General features: G+C 42.9%; 1 protein-coding gene across 4 annotated transcripts in view; it reads right to left on the reverse strand.

The window, feature by feature from the left end:
• Window positions 1-892: 892 nt before the first annotated feature.
• LOC108118533 overlaps window positions 893-17,573 on the reverse strand; it is an 84,828-nt gene continuing 68,147 nt past the window's right edge. For all 4 annotated transcript variants that reach the window (XM_017231285.2, XM_017231284.2, XM_017231283.2 and 1 more), the window contains 3 exons: window positions 4,198-4,496; window positions 3,469-4,133; window positions 893-3,327 (listed from right to left, as the gene is read on the reverse strand). In XM_017231285.2, coding sequence (XP_017086774.1) covers window positions 2,524-3,327; window positions 3,469-4,133; window positions 4,198-4,426 — 1,698 coding nt within the window. In that variant the 5' untranslated portion in view covers window positions 4,427-4,496 and the 3' untranslated portion in view covers window positions 893-2,523. The remainder of the gene's footprint in view (window positions 3,328-3,468; window positions 4,134-4,197; window positions 4,497-17,573) is intronic.

Consider the following 17,573-nt stretch of genomic DNA (forward strand, 5'->3'; position numbering starts at 1 on the left):
TTTTGAAAGATAGCTGCATAAAACAGTCATTGCTTTATCCGTGCGACTTTATTTGACCGAGCTAGAGCTAAAAAACCGAAAATAATATTGCAAATATCTGTTAAGAATCGGTTTCCCGATTTTTTAGTCCTTAAAACAGAGCTCGCCTGATAACCATCCTCAGCATTTATAATCATCATCATGCAGTCCATTACCATATCCTGATGTTTTCATTGTGTTTAAGTTTTTCTAGCCCACTTTTCGCCTAGTGTGTGGTGAAACAAGCCCAAGAAAGGGAGCTGGCAGGCAGCTTAAATGCTGCGGAATTTTAATAGTTCACGTAAGTGGTTTTTGGGGCGTTGGTAATGTTTATTAACCAACTTAGACCGTCTCCTTTTCTGGCCCTTCAGTGGAGCGTGTTTAATGCTCACTTAAGTTGCGTTTATACAAATTTCTTCGCCACTACACTCCCCTCCCCAACCAAGTCTTACCGCCGTTTCCTTTTGTTCTTTGTCCTGTCCGGTGCCTGCGAGCTGCTTTGGTTATCCTTCGGTTCCCAAGCAGAAAGTTTTGTGTAGAGTGGCTTAAGGTATCCTTAGAGGACTCTTCCCTCTGCTGATGCCCCTGAGTGAAGTGGATTCATTTGTGCTTGGGTTTAAATGCTTTGTTGTTTACATTCCTTGAAGTTTTGTGTCTCACGTCTTTGGCACGCTCCCGGAATCGCAGGATACCTTTGTCATTTCCCCTTTACCAACCATTCACCTGGAAGAGTCCTTAAAGAAGAATCTAGATTATCCCTTCAAATTTCAGAGGCATTTCGTCAATTGAGTTTGATTATGTTTTTAAAAAGGAAAGTTTTCATCGGTAATTTATGGTAACCAAAATCACTTGACCAAATGCCTATACGGCAAAGCACTTTTTTTTGCAAATTTTATTCTTGAATCACTTTGTTTTCATATCAATTGTGGTTTATTACCTACGCAAAAAAATAAGGAAAGAAAATTGGCTTTCCTTCACACGGGTTGTTCTTACCAGCTAGCAACTAACGTTAATACACTGAAGTATATATCTATGTCTATATCTGTATCTGTATATGTTTATGTTTATGTATATGTATATGTATCTGTATATTTATATGTATATGTGTACTTTATGCATAGTCATACAACTATCGAATAGTTTTAGTGGGTGCCCAAAATGTACACGACTCTTTTTTTAACTCCAACAACAATTTGACTAAGCCGCTATAAAAGTTAAGGTAAAATAAAATAAAATAAAATAGAATTTCATTGAAAACATAAGGAAATGTGCGTGGTGTAGTTAGGTGTTTGTATTATGTTTATATGTATGTGTCTATGTATGTACAGTTAAAAAAATATGAATATCGAGTAATGGTCGGTGATTGCAGAAACACCAAACACCATAGAAGATTGGGTTGAGCATGTTCTCTTAATAATCGGCTTCTCCGCTTCAATATTCTGCTAGTTTATCCGACTTTAATCGGCTTAATCTGCATATAGGTTTAAGTTTATTCTTAGGGCCTCGTGTTCTTCGATAACAATTTTCCTATTTACAGTTTACAACTCAAACTTGTTCAATTTGCTTTGTGTTTTTAGTTAAGTTTTTGTTTTTTGTTTTTTTGCTTTGCTTAGCCGTAGTGATATTTTTCGCTTGCGATTTTTAGGGGGCTTTTACATGCCCATACAACAACAATAATATCAATTCTATCCAAAAGTGAAAACAAAAATTCGCTTGAAATTCCCTCTCGATTTTATAATTCTTAAAAAACATCATCAGTCTTGAACTTAGTTTAGGTTTCCGTCCATTTGCTAAGATATCCCCTTCTCCCCGACTCCCTCTTTCTCTGTTGTCAACTCAAGCAAATATTGTTGGTCTTCATTTGTGACCTTGTCTTTTTGTTTTTTGTAAATGGAAATAGATAATTGGGATGTTAGGTAGGAATTTGAGGAAGGACAGGACGGGTCTCACTACAATCCAGGTTCGAAGGCACAATTTCAAAAGTGTTCTCTCCCAACATCGCGACTAACTAACGCCTTTTCTATACACTAGCCATACTTTTATAAACCCTGTTTCGGTCTTTGAACTCGATGGAATCTGCTGGGCGATCTTTAGAACTTAAGAAGTTAATTATTTCGTGTCCCATAAGGGGGCGAAAGAGTAGAATATTACAGATTTTATAAACGCATTATTAAGGTATATGTTAATACTTAAATGTGTAGCTTTGTCAACGATCTAAAAGTGTACACAAATTCCATCGAAATTCAATAAAAAACAGTTGAACTTTCTTGGGGTTCTGGATCGGAACTCTGGACTTACTAACTTAACTCAGAGGCGAGTGATCTCTGCGCAACAGAAACTCAGGGCTCGGAGGACGGGTTTTGGGTTCGGATTTGGATTGAAAACTTGCAGCATCCTTGGATTTCCTCATACAAAGAACTCCTCGTTGCCGAGGCTGCTGCCGGATGCTTCAACCAATTGCCAGGGCCAGGACCATCCGCCTCCTCCGCCCCCGAGGAGTGTGAATCACCGTTCCGTGGAATGGGTGGTGGCTCCCCCGCCAATTCCGCTGCTGCTCCCCGAACCGGAAACCGAGTTCAATCCCTGGCGGCGGAAGAAGCCCAGGGTATCCAGCGCCTTAATAGTGCGTCGGATTAACTCGTCCTTGTACTTCCAAATGGTCTTGTCCTCCACCGAATGCTCCCTGTACTCCTCGCAGCTCTTCTTCAGCGTCTTGACGCAGTCCGCCCGATAGTGCTGCAGCTGGGCGTCTTGCGTATCCACCGGGTAAGACTTGCAGACTCCGCCCAAACAGCTCAGTGGGAAGTGATTGTGCAAGGTGAGCACACGCTCCGGATCGTGGAAGCACTTAACATACTGATTGGGCTTGGTGTAGTTCTTGGCCCGGTGGACGTGCTGGAGCATATGCATGTACTTGGGTATGTCCTTGTGCCAGCCGTGCTCGTGCTGCTGATCGTCCAAGAAGTACACGTTGCGGAAGTTGTAGCTGTGGAATCCATCCGGTTTTATTTTCCGTGACTCCGGACGCACCTTGTCCATCAACTCCGACCATAAAACAGCCCCACCCTTGGGCATGATCACCTCGTCGATGTCCAGAAGTGCGATATAGTCGTAGAGATAGAGGTTTTTGTACAGACAGTCGTTGTATGGGATCACCTCGTTCTGGCGCTTGTGGTTTGTCTTCTTGGTCAGATAAAGGTGCTGGAATCCGGGCACATTCGGCTGTCCGCCGGGAAGTGTCAACGGAATCACCTGGACCTTGCCCTCCTGCTCGTAGTGGTTGAGCACCTTTGTGATGTTGGGGTGGACCTAAAGAAAAATTGCAAAAGAAGAATACATTTTCGAGTGGCGTAGTGTAGATTAATTTAGATTAAACGATGGCTGATGTGCTCTTTCTGCTCGATTCTGTAGTATCGATAAGCTACAGACTTTTTGTTATTACTATCTTACCTGCAGATTGTAGAAGTATATCTTGTCGGCCCCCAGAATATTCAGCATTTCGATCCACTCGATCAGGCGCACACTCAGGTCGTCGTAGAGGAAGTCCAATCCCTTGACACAGACGGCGAATCCCTTTTTCTGATCGTCGGGCGGTCGGTTGTAGATCACCCGCAGGTTATTGGTAGCCGTGTCGCACTCCTTCTCCACCATTGACACGGAGCTAGGAACTACACCGTGGAAGGGCTTGGGGATCTGGCAGGCGATTAGGTATGGCTGGTAGATGCCCTGCTTATAGTTGCCCCACTTGTTATACCAGATGTACTTGTACTCGAACGTCTTCACGATAAACGGCTCTTTCTGGCCGTCGAACCAAAACTGGCAGTAGGTCTTCACCTTGGGCTCAATGCGGTCGATCATCCCTAGGATCCTTACTGTGGGACCCAGCAGCGAGGTGCGCCTGATGTCGTAGTAAGCCCCGAATAGCTGGAAAGTTCCGTTCGAGGTGCGCAGCGTCTGCCAGTAGATGTTGTTGAACTCCAGTTCGAAAATGGAGGGGTACTTGGCGCAGGTGGAGGACTTCTGCTGCAGGAAGTTCTTGTTCTTGCTCCAGTAGGCGATTGGCAGCGAGGGGATGCGGGACTCCACGTCGCGGACCAGCTGGTCATCGTCCATAGCTTGAAGGTGTTTGAGAATATATTGATTTAATCAGGAAACTGTATTGCAAGCACTCGACCTTACCTGTTCGATTGTCCACCAGTATCTCGCTGGGATCGAAGTGATCCGTGGTGGTGGAGGTGGTTTCGGCGAACCGCATGTCCTTCTGCAGCAGGATGCGTCCGTTAAGTGGCACTTGCTGGTACTCCTGCGGCACCAGATTCGTCCCGTGCATCTTGAACAGCCCGATGATGACGAATGACCAGACGCATAGCGAAAACAGGATCTTCAGGATCACCTTCGAGTGGGCCATAATGACTCGGACTGTGTGCTAATCTGATTTACTTTATATGGCTTGGAGTTGCCTCTCTTCAACCCGGTGGCTGCAATCACAAATGAGAAATGGAAGCTCGTTAGAAGGCGTTGATCGTCGGCACCCCTTCCCCTCCCCCTAATCATTCATTTTTGTTGAAATATGATTTGTCGGGCAACAATCGATATACAAACTTTGGTCACTCTTAAGCTACCCTTTTATTGCTTTGTGCGATATTTTCTTATGTATTCTTCTTCTTGTATCTGCTTTTGAAGACGTCACCACATATTGTCGCGCAGCCTTATTAAACATATAAACTTATAAGTTACTCATGTTAAACATACAGCTTCTTATCCGAGTTCCACAATAAATAAAATATCATATAACCAACAGGTTATGGGCCCAGGGCTCGTGTGGATAAAAAACTGTGACATTAATTTAAATTACTGTGTGTGATTGCGAAAAAATTAATGAACATGAGTGGACACGGGTTATGTTCCATCGAAAAGTTGGATGAAGAAAATTACGCGGTATGGTCGGTACAGATGAAAAGCATTCTGGTGCAAAGTGATCTGTGGCCAATTGTGTGCGGGAGAACTGTGAAAAATGAAGGGGATAGCCAAGAACAAAACGCATTGTTTGATACACGGGACGAAAAGGCATTAGCAAGCATATTGCTGGGTGTAAAGTCGTCGCAAATTAACTTCATAAAGAATTGCACGTCGTCAAAAGAGGCATGGGAGAAATTAATGAGTGTGTACCAGCCGCGCGGACCAGCTAGAAAAATAGCATTGTTTAAAAGATTGCTGCGAATGAACTTGCTAGAAAGTACAAGTGTGCAAAGCTATATAAGTGAATTCTCGGACATAGTGGAAAAGTTAAACGAAATAGGAATGAACATAAGTGAAGACATGCTTACAATTTTGTTGCTAACCGGCTTAGGCAAATCATTTGAAAATTTCGTTGTGGCAATCGAGACGCGAGAAATGTTGCCGTCCTTATCTGACTTGAAAATAAAAATTATTGAAGAAGGACAGAGACAACAAGTGAAAAGTGAAGTTGCGGACAGCAGTGTGCAGCAAGCATTTATGTCGCGCGCGAAGAATGTATACCAAAAGGGTAATACAAAAAAGAAAAAGAAGTGCTATAGGTGCGGACGCGAAGGTCATTTTATAGCTCAGTGCAAAGAAGAATTAAAAAATGACAAAGACACAAGCACTGAGAAGAAGAGAGCCCTTGCTATTCTGGCGAATGTGAAGAAAACTGACAATTTGAGCAAATCAATGTGGTGTCTGGACAGTGGCGCGACTGTACACATGTGTTGTGATAAGTCGTGGTTCGTAGAAATGAGAGAGCACAAAGAAAAAATATTTCTTGCTGGCGCCAATTTTGTGTTGGCCGATGGCATTGGCACTGTGTGTGTTAGTGTAAAAAGTTTCACAATAGAACTGAAAAATGTGTTGTATGCAAAAGAGTTACAGACAAACTTTATATCGGTGGCTAAAGCAGTTGAAAATGGATATAAAGTCATTTTTGATAACCACAAAGCAGTGATTAGGGATAAACAAAATGTGGACATATTGAAAGCGTGCAGATATGGTGACTTGTTTATGATTGACATAAAAATGAAGCAGTGTATGTATTCTAATACAAACAGCAGTGCAATGTGGAAATGGCATTATCGTTTTGGCCATATAAATTTGTCAAGCTTAACTAAAATGGCGAGTGGTGGAATGGTGAATGGTTTAAAAACAGTTAATACAAAAATTGACTCAAACAGCAATGCGTGTGAGACTTGCGCCAAAAGTAAAATTAGTGTGAAACCATTTCCAAAGAAATCTGAAAGTCGTTCAGAAGAAGTGTTGAATTTGATTCATTCGGACATATGTGGACCAATGAACAAACCGTCTGTCGGGGTGCGCGTTATTTTGCAACGTTCATTGACGATCACTCGCGTTATACAGCTGTTTATTTTTTAAAATCTCGTGATGAAATACTAAGCGCATTCAAAGACTATGTTGTGTTTGCAGAAAAACAACGCGGAAAGAAAGTAAAAGCAATTCGAAGCGATAACGGGCGCGAGTACGTGAGCCACGCATTTGGACAATTTCTTACTGAAAACGGTATAGTAAGACAGCTGACAGTACCCTATACTCCACAGCAAAATGGAGTTGCCGAAAGAGCAAATCGCACTCTGGTAGAAATGGCCAGGAGTATGTTGATTCATTCAAGCGCAGATGAGAGCCTGTGGGCTGAGGCAGTACAGACTGCAGCATATCTGCGCAATAGGTCAGAAACAAAAGCGTTGTGCAACATGACACCATATGAGGCGTGGGTTGGCAAGAAACCGTATGTGTCGCACCTCAAGGTTTTTGGCTCAAAGGCAATCGTATTGAATAAAGCCCATAAAAAGAAGTTTAGCCAAAAAGGTAATGAATACGTTATGATTGGCTATTCAGCAACGGCAAAAAGCATATCGTTTGTTTTGTCCTAAATCAAGGAAAGTTATTGAAAGCAGAGATGTTATTTTCATGGAAAATAATGTAGGTGGATCTCCAAGCGATAAAATGGAAATGGCATTGTTTGATGATTTTGTAGCAGATAATCAGCAGGCACAAGACAACAATGATGAGCAGCTTCAGGCAGAGGATGATTTGGACGTCGGAGAGGATGACTTGGACACAGGAGATGATCAGAACAGTGATGAATACGAGAGTGCTATCAGCGATGAGGCAGAGCAGCCTGCTGTATCTGAAACCCGTGGACCAGGGCGTCCAAGACTCGTTAAAACTGGCAAGCCGGGGCGACCACGTAAGCAATACAACTGTCTGAATATGCTGAAGGCAGAGGATATACACATTCCAGCAAATTTGGGTGAGGTTAATCAGTCAGGAATGAAGCAGGAATGGTCAGCATCGATTCAGAAGGAGATGGATGCGCTAGAGGCCAATAACACGTGGGATCTAGTGGATCTGCCACAAGATAAAAGGGCTATAGGCTGCAAGTGGGTATTTGGCGTAAAGGTTGACAAGGAAGGCTATGTAGAGCGCTTTAAGTCAAGACTAGTTGCCAAAGGATGTGCTCAGCGCTATGGTGTTGACTTCTGGGAAACATTCTCACCTGTGGTCAGATACCCGTCCGTTAGAATGATCATGGCATTGGCGGTTGAGAAGAAGCTGCATTTGCATCAGATGGACGTATCTACTGCTTACTTGAACAGCGAGCTATCGGAGGACGTGTACATGCGGCAACCAGATGGGTTCGTAAGCGAAGAGTTTCCCGAGAAGGTCCTAAAGCTAAAGAAGTCTCTGTACGGGCTTAAACAAAGCGGCAGAGAATGGAATACTAAGCTCGACGCAGTATTGAAAAAACTTGGTTTTACACCGTGTGTCAGCGAGCCGTGCGTATATGTACGCAATGGACAAGGTAGTATAAATATAATAGCAGTTTATGTTGACGATCTTTTACTTGCCAGCTCAAATAAAGATGAACTTTTGGGCATCAAAGCATCAATCGCTAATAAGTTTGATGTTGTGGATGGCGGCCAGCTCAATCACTTTTTGGGCATCGAAGTTGAGCGCGATGGCGAAACTGGCAGCATAGCTATCGGCCATAAGCAGTATGTCGAGCAGATGCTTCATGCCTGGGGCATGTCAACATGCAAACCTGTAGCTACACCACTGGAGGCGGGTCATCAAGTCAAATGTGATGACGCCAAATGCAAGGCCATTGACGAGAAAGGCTATCAATCGTTAATAGGCACCCTGATGTATTTGGCTATAACAACTAGGCCAGACATACTACACTCGGTAGTGAAACTGGCGCAGCGCAACGCCAATCCTCACAAGGAGCATGAAGTTTCGGCAAAGCGCGTGCTGAGATATCTTAAAGGCACGGCTAACATGAAGCTTCACTATCAGGCTACTGGAAAGGAGATACATGGATACGTGGACGCTGACTGGGCTAACGATACTACAGATCGCAAATCGTATAGCGGGTACGTCTTCATTGCTGCTGGCGGGGCAATTTCGTGGGAATCAAAAAGCAAAGTTCGGTGGCACTTAGCAGCACCGAAGCCGAGTACATTGCCTTATCCACGGCAGCTAGAGAGGCGATATATCTGAAGAAACTATTGTATGAAATGGGTTTCTTAGAAACCAAGTCCGTTTTGTTGTATTGCGATAATCAAAGCGCACAATGTTTAGCTAAGAATCCGATTTTGCATAAACGTAGTAAACATATTGATATTAAGTTTCATCATGTACGAGAGTTATATACTAAAAATGAAATAGATGTTAAGTATATAAGTACTAATGATATGGTCTCAGATGTGTTAACTAAAAACTTGCAAAAGAACAAACATGTAAAATGTATTAATGAAATGAATTGTTATTAATATGTATAAAGTATATGATTGTTGAGAAGGAGTGTTGAAATATGATTTGTCGGGCAACAATCGATATACAAACTTTGGTCACTCTTAAGCTACCCTTTTATTGCTTTGTGCGATATTTTCTTATGTATTCTTCTTCTTGTATCTGCTTTTGAAGACGTCACCACATATTGTCGCGCAGCCTTATTAAACATATAAACTTATAAGTTACTCATGTTAAACATACAGCTTCTTATCCGAGTTCCACAATAAATAAAATATCATATAACCAACAATTTTAAATGCGGCAGCTAGCCGGTTGGTCCTTTTCTGTTCCCCAAATCCAACCCGAAGCCCCCGTTTTCCACTTTGCTCAGGCGCAAAATGTCAAGCTGAATACCATGTTTAATATTTTCTTGCCCGGGGCTAGGAATCCCCACCAGAACAAGGGTGTTGCGGCGGGCGAAGGTCCTTAGTCTAATGGAAAACAATCTAAACGCGCCGCAACACAACAGCAGAAACTCGGACAGTGGTTTCAGAGTGCCACAACATGGAAGCCCTTATTTATATTTACAGGCTACGCGAGATAGCAATGTATCTACTATTTAAGTTTATTTAAGAAACCTAAGTTATGCATCTGAGAAATCGATTGCAGCTGATTTCCACTGTTCGCCTTGGTTAACTCTCAATTCACTCGGCGGTCAAGTTGGCCCCGTAGTTTAGTCGCTGCCCACCAAGAGGCGACACTGCAGGCGACAATCTGTTTGTCTATCTGCGCTTTGTATCTTTGCAATTGCGAGCTGTGCGTGCGACAAACGACAAACGACAAACGACAAAAGACAAACGACGGACATCGGGCAACGGACAACGCTCCCTACGCCATTCAGCAATGGGAACATTGTGTCTGGCGGCAAGGCCTTCTAATATTTATGACATTGCATTCAGCATCTTGCCACTGGAAATCCCTTTGGGTCAGAACCACACGCATCCATAAACTGTGTGAGCTGGCCCCAGGAGCTGGGATGACAGCCCATTCTGCTCCCTACCCTATCCCACGCACCATTCTGGTCCTCCTCTTTGTTTCTGTCGGCCTTATTCGAAGGCGAATGTCCAGTGTAGCTGATGAATGGCGCTCGCCTTTAGTACATTTTGCTTAGAGTTGTTTAATGAAATCAAAAGTGGCATGGGATAAGCAAGTTCCTCACCGTTTGCCACCTTCAGCAGGTTGGCTATGCACTTGCCAACTGTAGTTCCTTTGCACCTTCACATCGTTTTCGGTATTTGCCTAAGTTCAGTCTCAAAAACTTGGAGCAACATTCTAAAAAAAATGCGAGTGGCACCCAAAGGGGAATGCATTCGCAAAGTTTTTGCTTGAATGTTTTCCATTTCATTTACATGCGCCGCAAACTTTTTGAAAACGTCAGGCCGAGATACTCGTTCAGAGATGCAAAGACGGAAGAAACCCAAATAAGTAGCAACAAGCCTTCAGCCAAATAGACAAAAATTAGGGAAAGGGGAATGCTCGGGAAAGGGCTCGATAAATATATGCAAAATCACCTGGGCACCTCCCATCATTCCACTTCAAACAGCAAAGATTTGAAATTCCCTCTGGAATTTGTAATTCGATTGAATAGTTTCAATCTGATCCCTTTTCATTTGCTGGGTTCAAGGCCCTCTTTTCTTGGACATACTCTCATGGGTATTTAGTAGAGTGTGGAGTGTGGCACGACGAGGGATCTATCATTTATCATTTAGCCAAGTCGCTCGCCCTGGGCTTTCACGTACCCATAAATCTGCAGAGTCCGAAAAACGATTGGGGTCAATTTGCCATTAAATACGCGCCATGCTTATGCGATTATTCCGAAGGCACACCAGAGCCGCAGCTCAAGTACAAAACATATAGCCCGACAAGTTGTTCTCGTAGCTGGCATGTAATTTGCTAGGCAAAACAGGTTTGATCTCCGGACGGAATGTGTGTCGCACCCCGAGCGGGAATACAAAACTGCCATGGAGAAATAAAAAAGTAACCTGAGCTCGCTTCGAGCGATAGAAATTTTAATGATGCCTTCAACAATTCGGCTAGCAAAATGGGTCAATGAGCCTCGATGGCTCTTGCGATCGCCTGGCCGGAGCCTCAGAACGGGAACCAGAACCCCACAAATTAAATCCATGGTTACCTCTCGTGAATTGGCCTTAGAGCACTGATCTGCAGTTCATTGATCTGTAACCCGGTGTGAGGCGAACGGCGATGTGCCGTTGATTACCTGTGTGTCTCTGGCAAGTATCCGTCCCGTTTATCTGCCAGAGTTCGACACAAATCAGATTGGCAGTTGCGCAGAAAATTCAAAACTCCTTTCATCAGCGATATATTTTCAGAAATCTAAAACGCCAGATTGTGCGAGAACGATATTCATCAGCTTGTCCCATCTTAAGTGAAATATATTTCCGTATCTATAGAAACTCTGTAAGAGTATTGCATAATCAGCTAATTTTAAGCACTAGCTAGCTTGGCAGTTAGTGCACTTCAAGGACACCGAGGCACTAACCAAAAAGCTTTTAAAAGTACTCCCCACAGACGACCCATTTGACTGCAATTAGCAGCAATAAAAAAGGTAATTAAGAATAAACAACTTCACTTCTATTTATGCGGCTTCTTAGCGACAACCTGGACAAAGTACTCCTGGACCTGGAGCTGGGGTAACCTTGGCTGGCACACGTAATATCTATAAATACTGTCACATTCCAGTTACGATCATAACTCGTTTGGGTTTTCGCCGGCCAACTGATTGATTTATGCATGCGAGGAAGACGAACATAAAACTGGCTGATTGGGCGGCTATTTATAGGTGGGAAGCCAATGCCAGGTGCAAAATCATCGGCAAGATCATTATGGGCATTAAATGCAAATTAGAGGATTCAATGAACCTCATTAACAGCACTCATTTATCCCCCGCCAGAGTTGGCCTTTGGAATTTGAAATAGATAGAAAACAATGAAAAACGAAAATTAAACAACATGAAATTAAGTGCAATGGAATGGAATGGGAGTCGACGGTTCTCAGGCAGATAAAGTATAGTAGAAAGAATCGAAATGAAAGGCCTTGTCAAGTGGCACAGAGATCCGTTCGATGGGGCCTCATTTGTATCGCCGCTGTTAGGAAAACAAAGCCGAAACAGAATACCAAAAGTCGAGGCACGAACGCATTTAAAATGCACGGGCAGACGCAAAGTGGCGCAAATGAACTTAAGTATCTTGCGTGAAGTGTTGAGTCGGGCATGGAGAGTCAAGCATCTCCCAGATACGCCGCAGCATATGTATCTTCGCATCTCGCAACGAGTGCTCGCTCCCGTATTCGCATTTTAAGCTCTATCCCTACACCCAGCCGTACACAGCGCCAAAACTCAGCTGCTAAGGGTGCAAAATAGGGAAAAAATTTTCGATAAATGTTCTAAAAATAATCTTTATCCTTATTTCTCTTTTGAATTATATATAATTTGTAAATATATTGATTTCATTTGAATAAATACTTTAAAACAGAACTCGAACCTATCAGTTTTCCTCTCTGCGTACCTGTAGCTCAGCTCTAGGTTCTGTATGCCAGCGATTTTAATTCGCCACACATCCTTTTATTTGCGTACGTGAGTGGCAACTTGTGCTGGGTCTGCCTGCTCGCTTTCCTTGGATTTTCTGGCTTTTCCTTACCGCGATTGATAGCAAAATGATTTCTCAATATGTCGCCTAAGTTGATTTTCCAATTTTTGATACCAAATGAAATTTGTTTTAGCACCGTTCCCTGGCGTGCGGCGCGTGGTGTATCTTCTGGATACATTTCGCTCTTTGCAAACAAATTCAACTCGAATTAAATTACGAATAATATATCGCACAAAACAGCCATTCTACTCCGCCAGTCTACTACCGCTAAAAGTGCTTTGGATTTGCCAGCTACGTTTCAGGCAATTATCGTTTGTCCAGCTGCCCTTCCACTTCCACTTCCACGACCACTTCCACTTCCAAAGGCCCAATTGCCATTAAAATTTTGGTAAATGAACGTTTAATTTCAATTAACAGCGGCGTGGCAAAAAACAGCCAAACAGCTAAACAGCAGCAAATGCAAAGCTAGTAAATGCTCACAAAATGTTTTCATCTAACTGGGGAGATGGGGCTAGGGGGAGCAGGGGAGCAGGGGCTGGTTTCATTAACCCATGCGAAGCCTGCCTGATTATTCGGATTATTTTTGTTGCCGAACTATTTATGGCCATAAGTGCTTGGCAACTCTGCAAATATATCTCATAAATTCAGTAACAACAAACCGCAGAACAACAATAACAAACACCACAATAACAATCATCGTCAACAGCAAAACTGCCTGCAATTGTTGTCAGTGATTTAAAATTTATAACAATTAACAACAAACAATGCGGCAAATTGTCAAAAGACATGAAACGGGCGATGACCAATATGCAAATGGAAAATGGCCAAAACGGGAAATGGAAAATGGAAAACGGCCAAGAGTGCCGCAACATGGCGCAATTCGAAAGGGGCCGCTGCCACGCCCTCGCTGTCCCTGTCCATCCTGAACAACGTTAATAATGCAAGTTGCAATACTTTCGCCCGACTGCCTTGCACTTTAGTGGGTTAAAGGGACACAGTTTTGACTTGAGGTTGGCCAAGCAGCAAGGGATTTATATGATATGAATTAAAATGGAAATAATTTCAGCTTAAAAGTGTAGAATGAACACATGACATGAATCGCAGGATACCCGTGCTCCCCACTAACGCTTCCCCATTTGTGAGCCATCAGTTTAAACAATACTTGTCACGAGTCGAACTGACGTCCCACCAATTTTATTCTACAGATGCAATAATTAATGACGTACGCGACTGGCTTGTTGATAAGTTGCGCAATCGGCTTACGTCATCCCAAGATAAAGACGGAGTCGAGTACACGACAATTCCTTGACCCACAGCAACCTCGTGCTATCTGCATCTCGCACTCGCACTCTAACTCTAACTCCAACTCTAACTCGCATCGGTTGTATCTGTACGAACGAGTATATTCTTCTTTTGTGAGGGAACCTATTATGGCAATAGTCGGGGCTTCGGGTGTCACGGCACCCCCCAAACATGGCCATGTATGACAGGGCCAACGCAATTGAGAAACAATTTCGCAGAGGAGCAAATCAGCGTTTAACCAGATTCGACAGGCGCACAAAAAGACAGACCCTAACTTTGACTGCACGTTGCCTATATAAATGCGACACGAAATGCTTAGCTCGGGCCGATGTTGCTGCCGCAGTTGCAATGATTGTTGCAGTTGCTGCTGCATGGCAGTGAAATCAGTGCTGCATGCTGCATGCACAAGAAACACAGTGCAAACCGTGTCCGAGCGATGCTCCGAGGGTCTCCTCAGTGTTTAAATTTTAGTTTCAGTTTGTGTTGGCGTGTGGACCCCGTTTATCTGAAGACAGTCACCAGAGTGCACTGGGAGAAAGTTGTGCAAGTTTAAAGCGATATTAAATATAAGGTTATTACCAACTCTTAGATCGACTGTTCCAGAACATAAAAATATCCTTAAGCGGATCGGAAATATAATCCTTTATATAACAATTTCTAGTCTCTAGATAATCATGTAACATAGCGGAGGATCCCCAATCTAGAACTAACTTCTCGTACCTTTTTCTTTAAATGTATGTCAGCCGTTGTGGATTTTTGCGTGTTTGATTTTCTTGTCACGTTCCAGCTAACAACATAAGGAAGCAGTCAAATGCTAGGCAGTCTCGGTGCCCATCTTCCCCCCAGTACCTCGGTGTATGTCTGCGGCAGTTCCCTGAGCGATAGTCAGTCAGTCAGTCAGTCAATGTACACATACAGTGTTGGACCCATACTCGTCTCGAGACTCAGATTTAGATTCAGACCTTAGACTGGAGCCGAGTCGGGGCATCATAGTCATGCCACCGTCGCCGCTGCTGCCGTAACATGACTGGGAGTTGTCAACGGGAATTTGAATGGGGCCAAGGGGAAGATGGGATGACTGATACAAGGACGGATGGATAGGTCTCGGGACGGAGTATCTAGAAGTTCGTCTCGCTGTCACTCAGGCCGCTGACTTTGATTGCAATGCAGCAAGGATGCTTCCAAATCCGAATGCGACTGCGAAGGCAAATGCTGACTTTGAAGTATGCTCAATCCTGTCGTTGTCACTTGAACTAACATTGCTTAAATTGTCAACGATGGCTTGAAGGTGGGGTCGCAGCCGAGGCGCCTCCCGTCCCCGTGCCAACCCGCTTAATGTGGCGGCAATAAGTCAATAGATTCCGTTGCAAGGTGCAAAGCTGATAGAACGGGGAATGGGGAAATATATGGCCAGGAGACGGAAGCCAGGTTACGTTGCAGGTATAACGATGCCTATTGATGTGAGACAATTGCGTGACTAAATTGCAAAATATTTGCCTGAGTAAATGCGACATGTGGGACATGCGATCGATGGGCGCATGCTGCACAGATGAGTGTCTTGGCCGAACTACGCAATAAGATTAAAATTATTCAAATTAAACCTTTAAAAGAAGGCTAGTTACGGTAACGTTTACGGGAACAGTTACGTAGTTTGAAGAAAACGTAGTCACTATCAAAGCAATTAATCTCTACGAAACCATCAAAGCAAATAAGCCATAAAATATACCGAAATTACGTTAAGTACATAACCTAGGAACTGAACGCAATTACTTCTCGTTTCAATATAATACGACGACGTGACACAATTACGTGAGTGGGTTACGCGACGTAGCCGGAATATATTCCATCCGAAACCAAACCTCGCACAGAAAACAGAAAACAGAAAAACAGAAAGAGCAGAAAACTTTCCCGGAAGACATTACAATGGCCGTGCTATCTACGGCCGGACAGCTATACGTACCTTTTTACGGCACTACGGGATGGGCGGCAACGTTAGCAAACAGTGCCGGCAAAAAGCAAACAACGGAGAAGTGAGAAGTGCCACAAAAACGGCAGCAAATGGCTGCCACTCGCAGTTGCAATAGCAATAGCAATGGAACTGGCACCAACAGTGGGCGACAAACAAAGGCAACGCCAGAAGTCCCCACGACAGGGTGGGCTGAATAAACGTAACAAACTAGATGGGTCAAAGCTACACGGCCAAAATAATTCATGAATTTAAAAATCCATTCTTATCTATTGAATTCCCATTTTAACTGTAAAATACTTATAAATAATATATATTTTTCAACTTCAGTTCGAATGGGAACATTTCGGATTATTAAGGTTAAAATCAGAGTTATGACTTCTGATCGAAACTGCAATATTTTGTTTATCACCTATACCTATAACTTAGTCAAAACAAGATGCACAGCCAAAAGAATGACTGTTTTGTGCTGTTAACGACCAATATTAACCACCCCTATCACTCGGTTTTCGATTTTGGGAAAATCAATTTTGGCCCAAATTTCGCATTTTTGATAAGGGGTACCATCATCAAAATTTTCAAAAATGGGCCAAAATTGAAGTTTCCCAGATTTGAATGCAAACCAATTGGGAATCATGGCAATCAAGTTACGAGCCCTACGAGGTATTACATTTCTCATTTGGACCATTTTTGGCTGTGCTATGACGAAAAAAACTGATTTTTTTCCGCCCAAAATCGAGTATACGTCTTTTGACAGCATAGAGCCCGGCTTGTTGCCGTTTCTTAGCTCTAACTTTGTCAAAACAAGCCGCATCGCTAAAACAATGAAAGTTTTATGCAGCTCACTCCCGAAACTTAACACCCCTATACTTGCTTTCATCAATATTGTTCTGATTTTTTGGTGCGAGCTCCGATTTAATGGCTAAAAAATCAGAAAATCCATTTTAAACATGTTTTTGCTATACTTTGATCAGGTTTTTAGCTCTAGCTTGGTCAAAACAAGACTCACAGCTAAAAGAACGACTGTTTTGTGAAACTAATGTACGAAAGAAACTTTCCCTATCGTTCGTTTTATGATTTTAGAAATTTTATTTTTTTGCAAAATTTTGAATCTTTTGAAGGGGAAACATTGTTAAAATTTACGAAAAATGGCGAAAGTTTTAGTTTTCAAGGTGGGGATGCAGTTTTGATTGACATCAAATTACGCGCTCAACGAGGTATTACATTCCAAATTCGGAAGAATATTGGCTTTGTTATGGGCATAATACAACCATTTCTATGAGGAACTCGGGACTAACAATACGAGGTGTGTTCAAAAAGTAAGGTGACTTTTCAAATTTCTCGGGCAACATATTTTCGATTATCGTTTTTTTTGTTTTGTTATATTGGTACACTCTTCCCTAACATCTGTACCAAGTTTCAATGGAACATCCTCTTTTGTTTGGTTGTGAGAGGCGTAAAGTTACAAGTTGTTTTGCGAGCTCGGCGATTTTTTGCTTTTTTCGGTCTTGGCTCGTCTGGGCTCTTCCATTGGGACGATTGGGCTTTGGTTTCGATATCATAACCATATACCCATGATTCGTCACCAGTTATGACCCTTTTGAGTAAATCTGGGTCGTCGTTGACGTCATTCAACAGCTCTTGAGCGATGCTCATGCGACGGTTCTTTTGCTCAAAATTCAGCAATTTCGGAACAAACTTCGCTGACACACGACTCATACCCAAAACGTTTGAAAAAATTTCATGGCACGAGCCAAGCGATATACCGACATCTTCAGCAACTTCTCTGATAGTGATTCGACGATTTTCCAAAACAATTTTCGTCACTGCTTGAACGTTTTCATCAGTTGTTGACG

Source organism: Drosophila eugracilis, unplaced genomic scaffold (genome assembly GCF_018153835.1).
Source record: "Drosophila eugracilis isolate 14026-0451.02 unplaced genomic scaffold, ASM1815383v1 contig_376, whole genome shotgun sequence".
NCBI classification, from domain to species: domain Eukaryota; kingdom Metazoa; phylum Arthropoda; class Insecta; order Diptera; family Drosophilidae; genus Drosophila; species Drosophila eugracilis.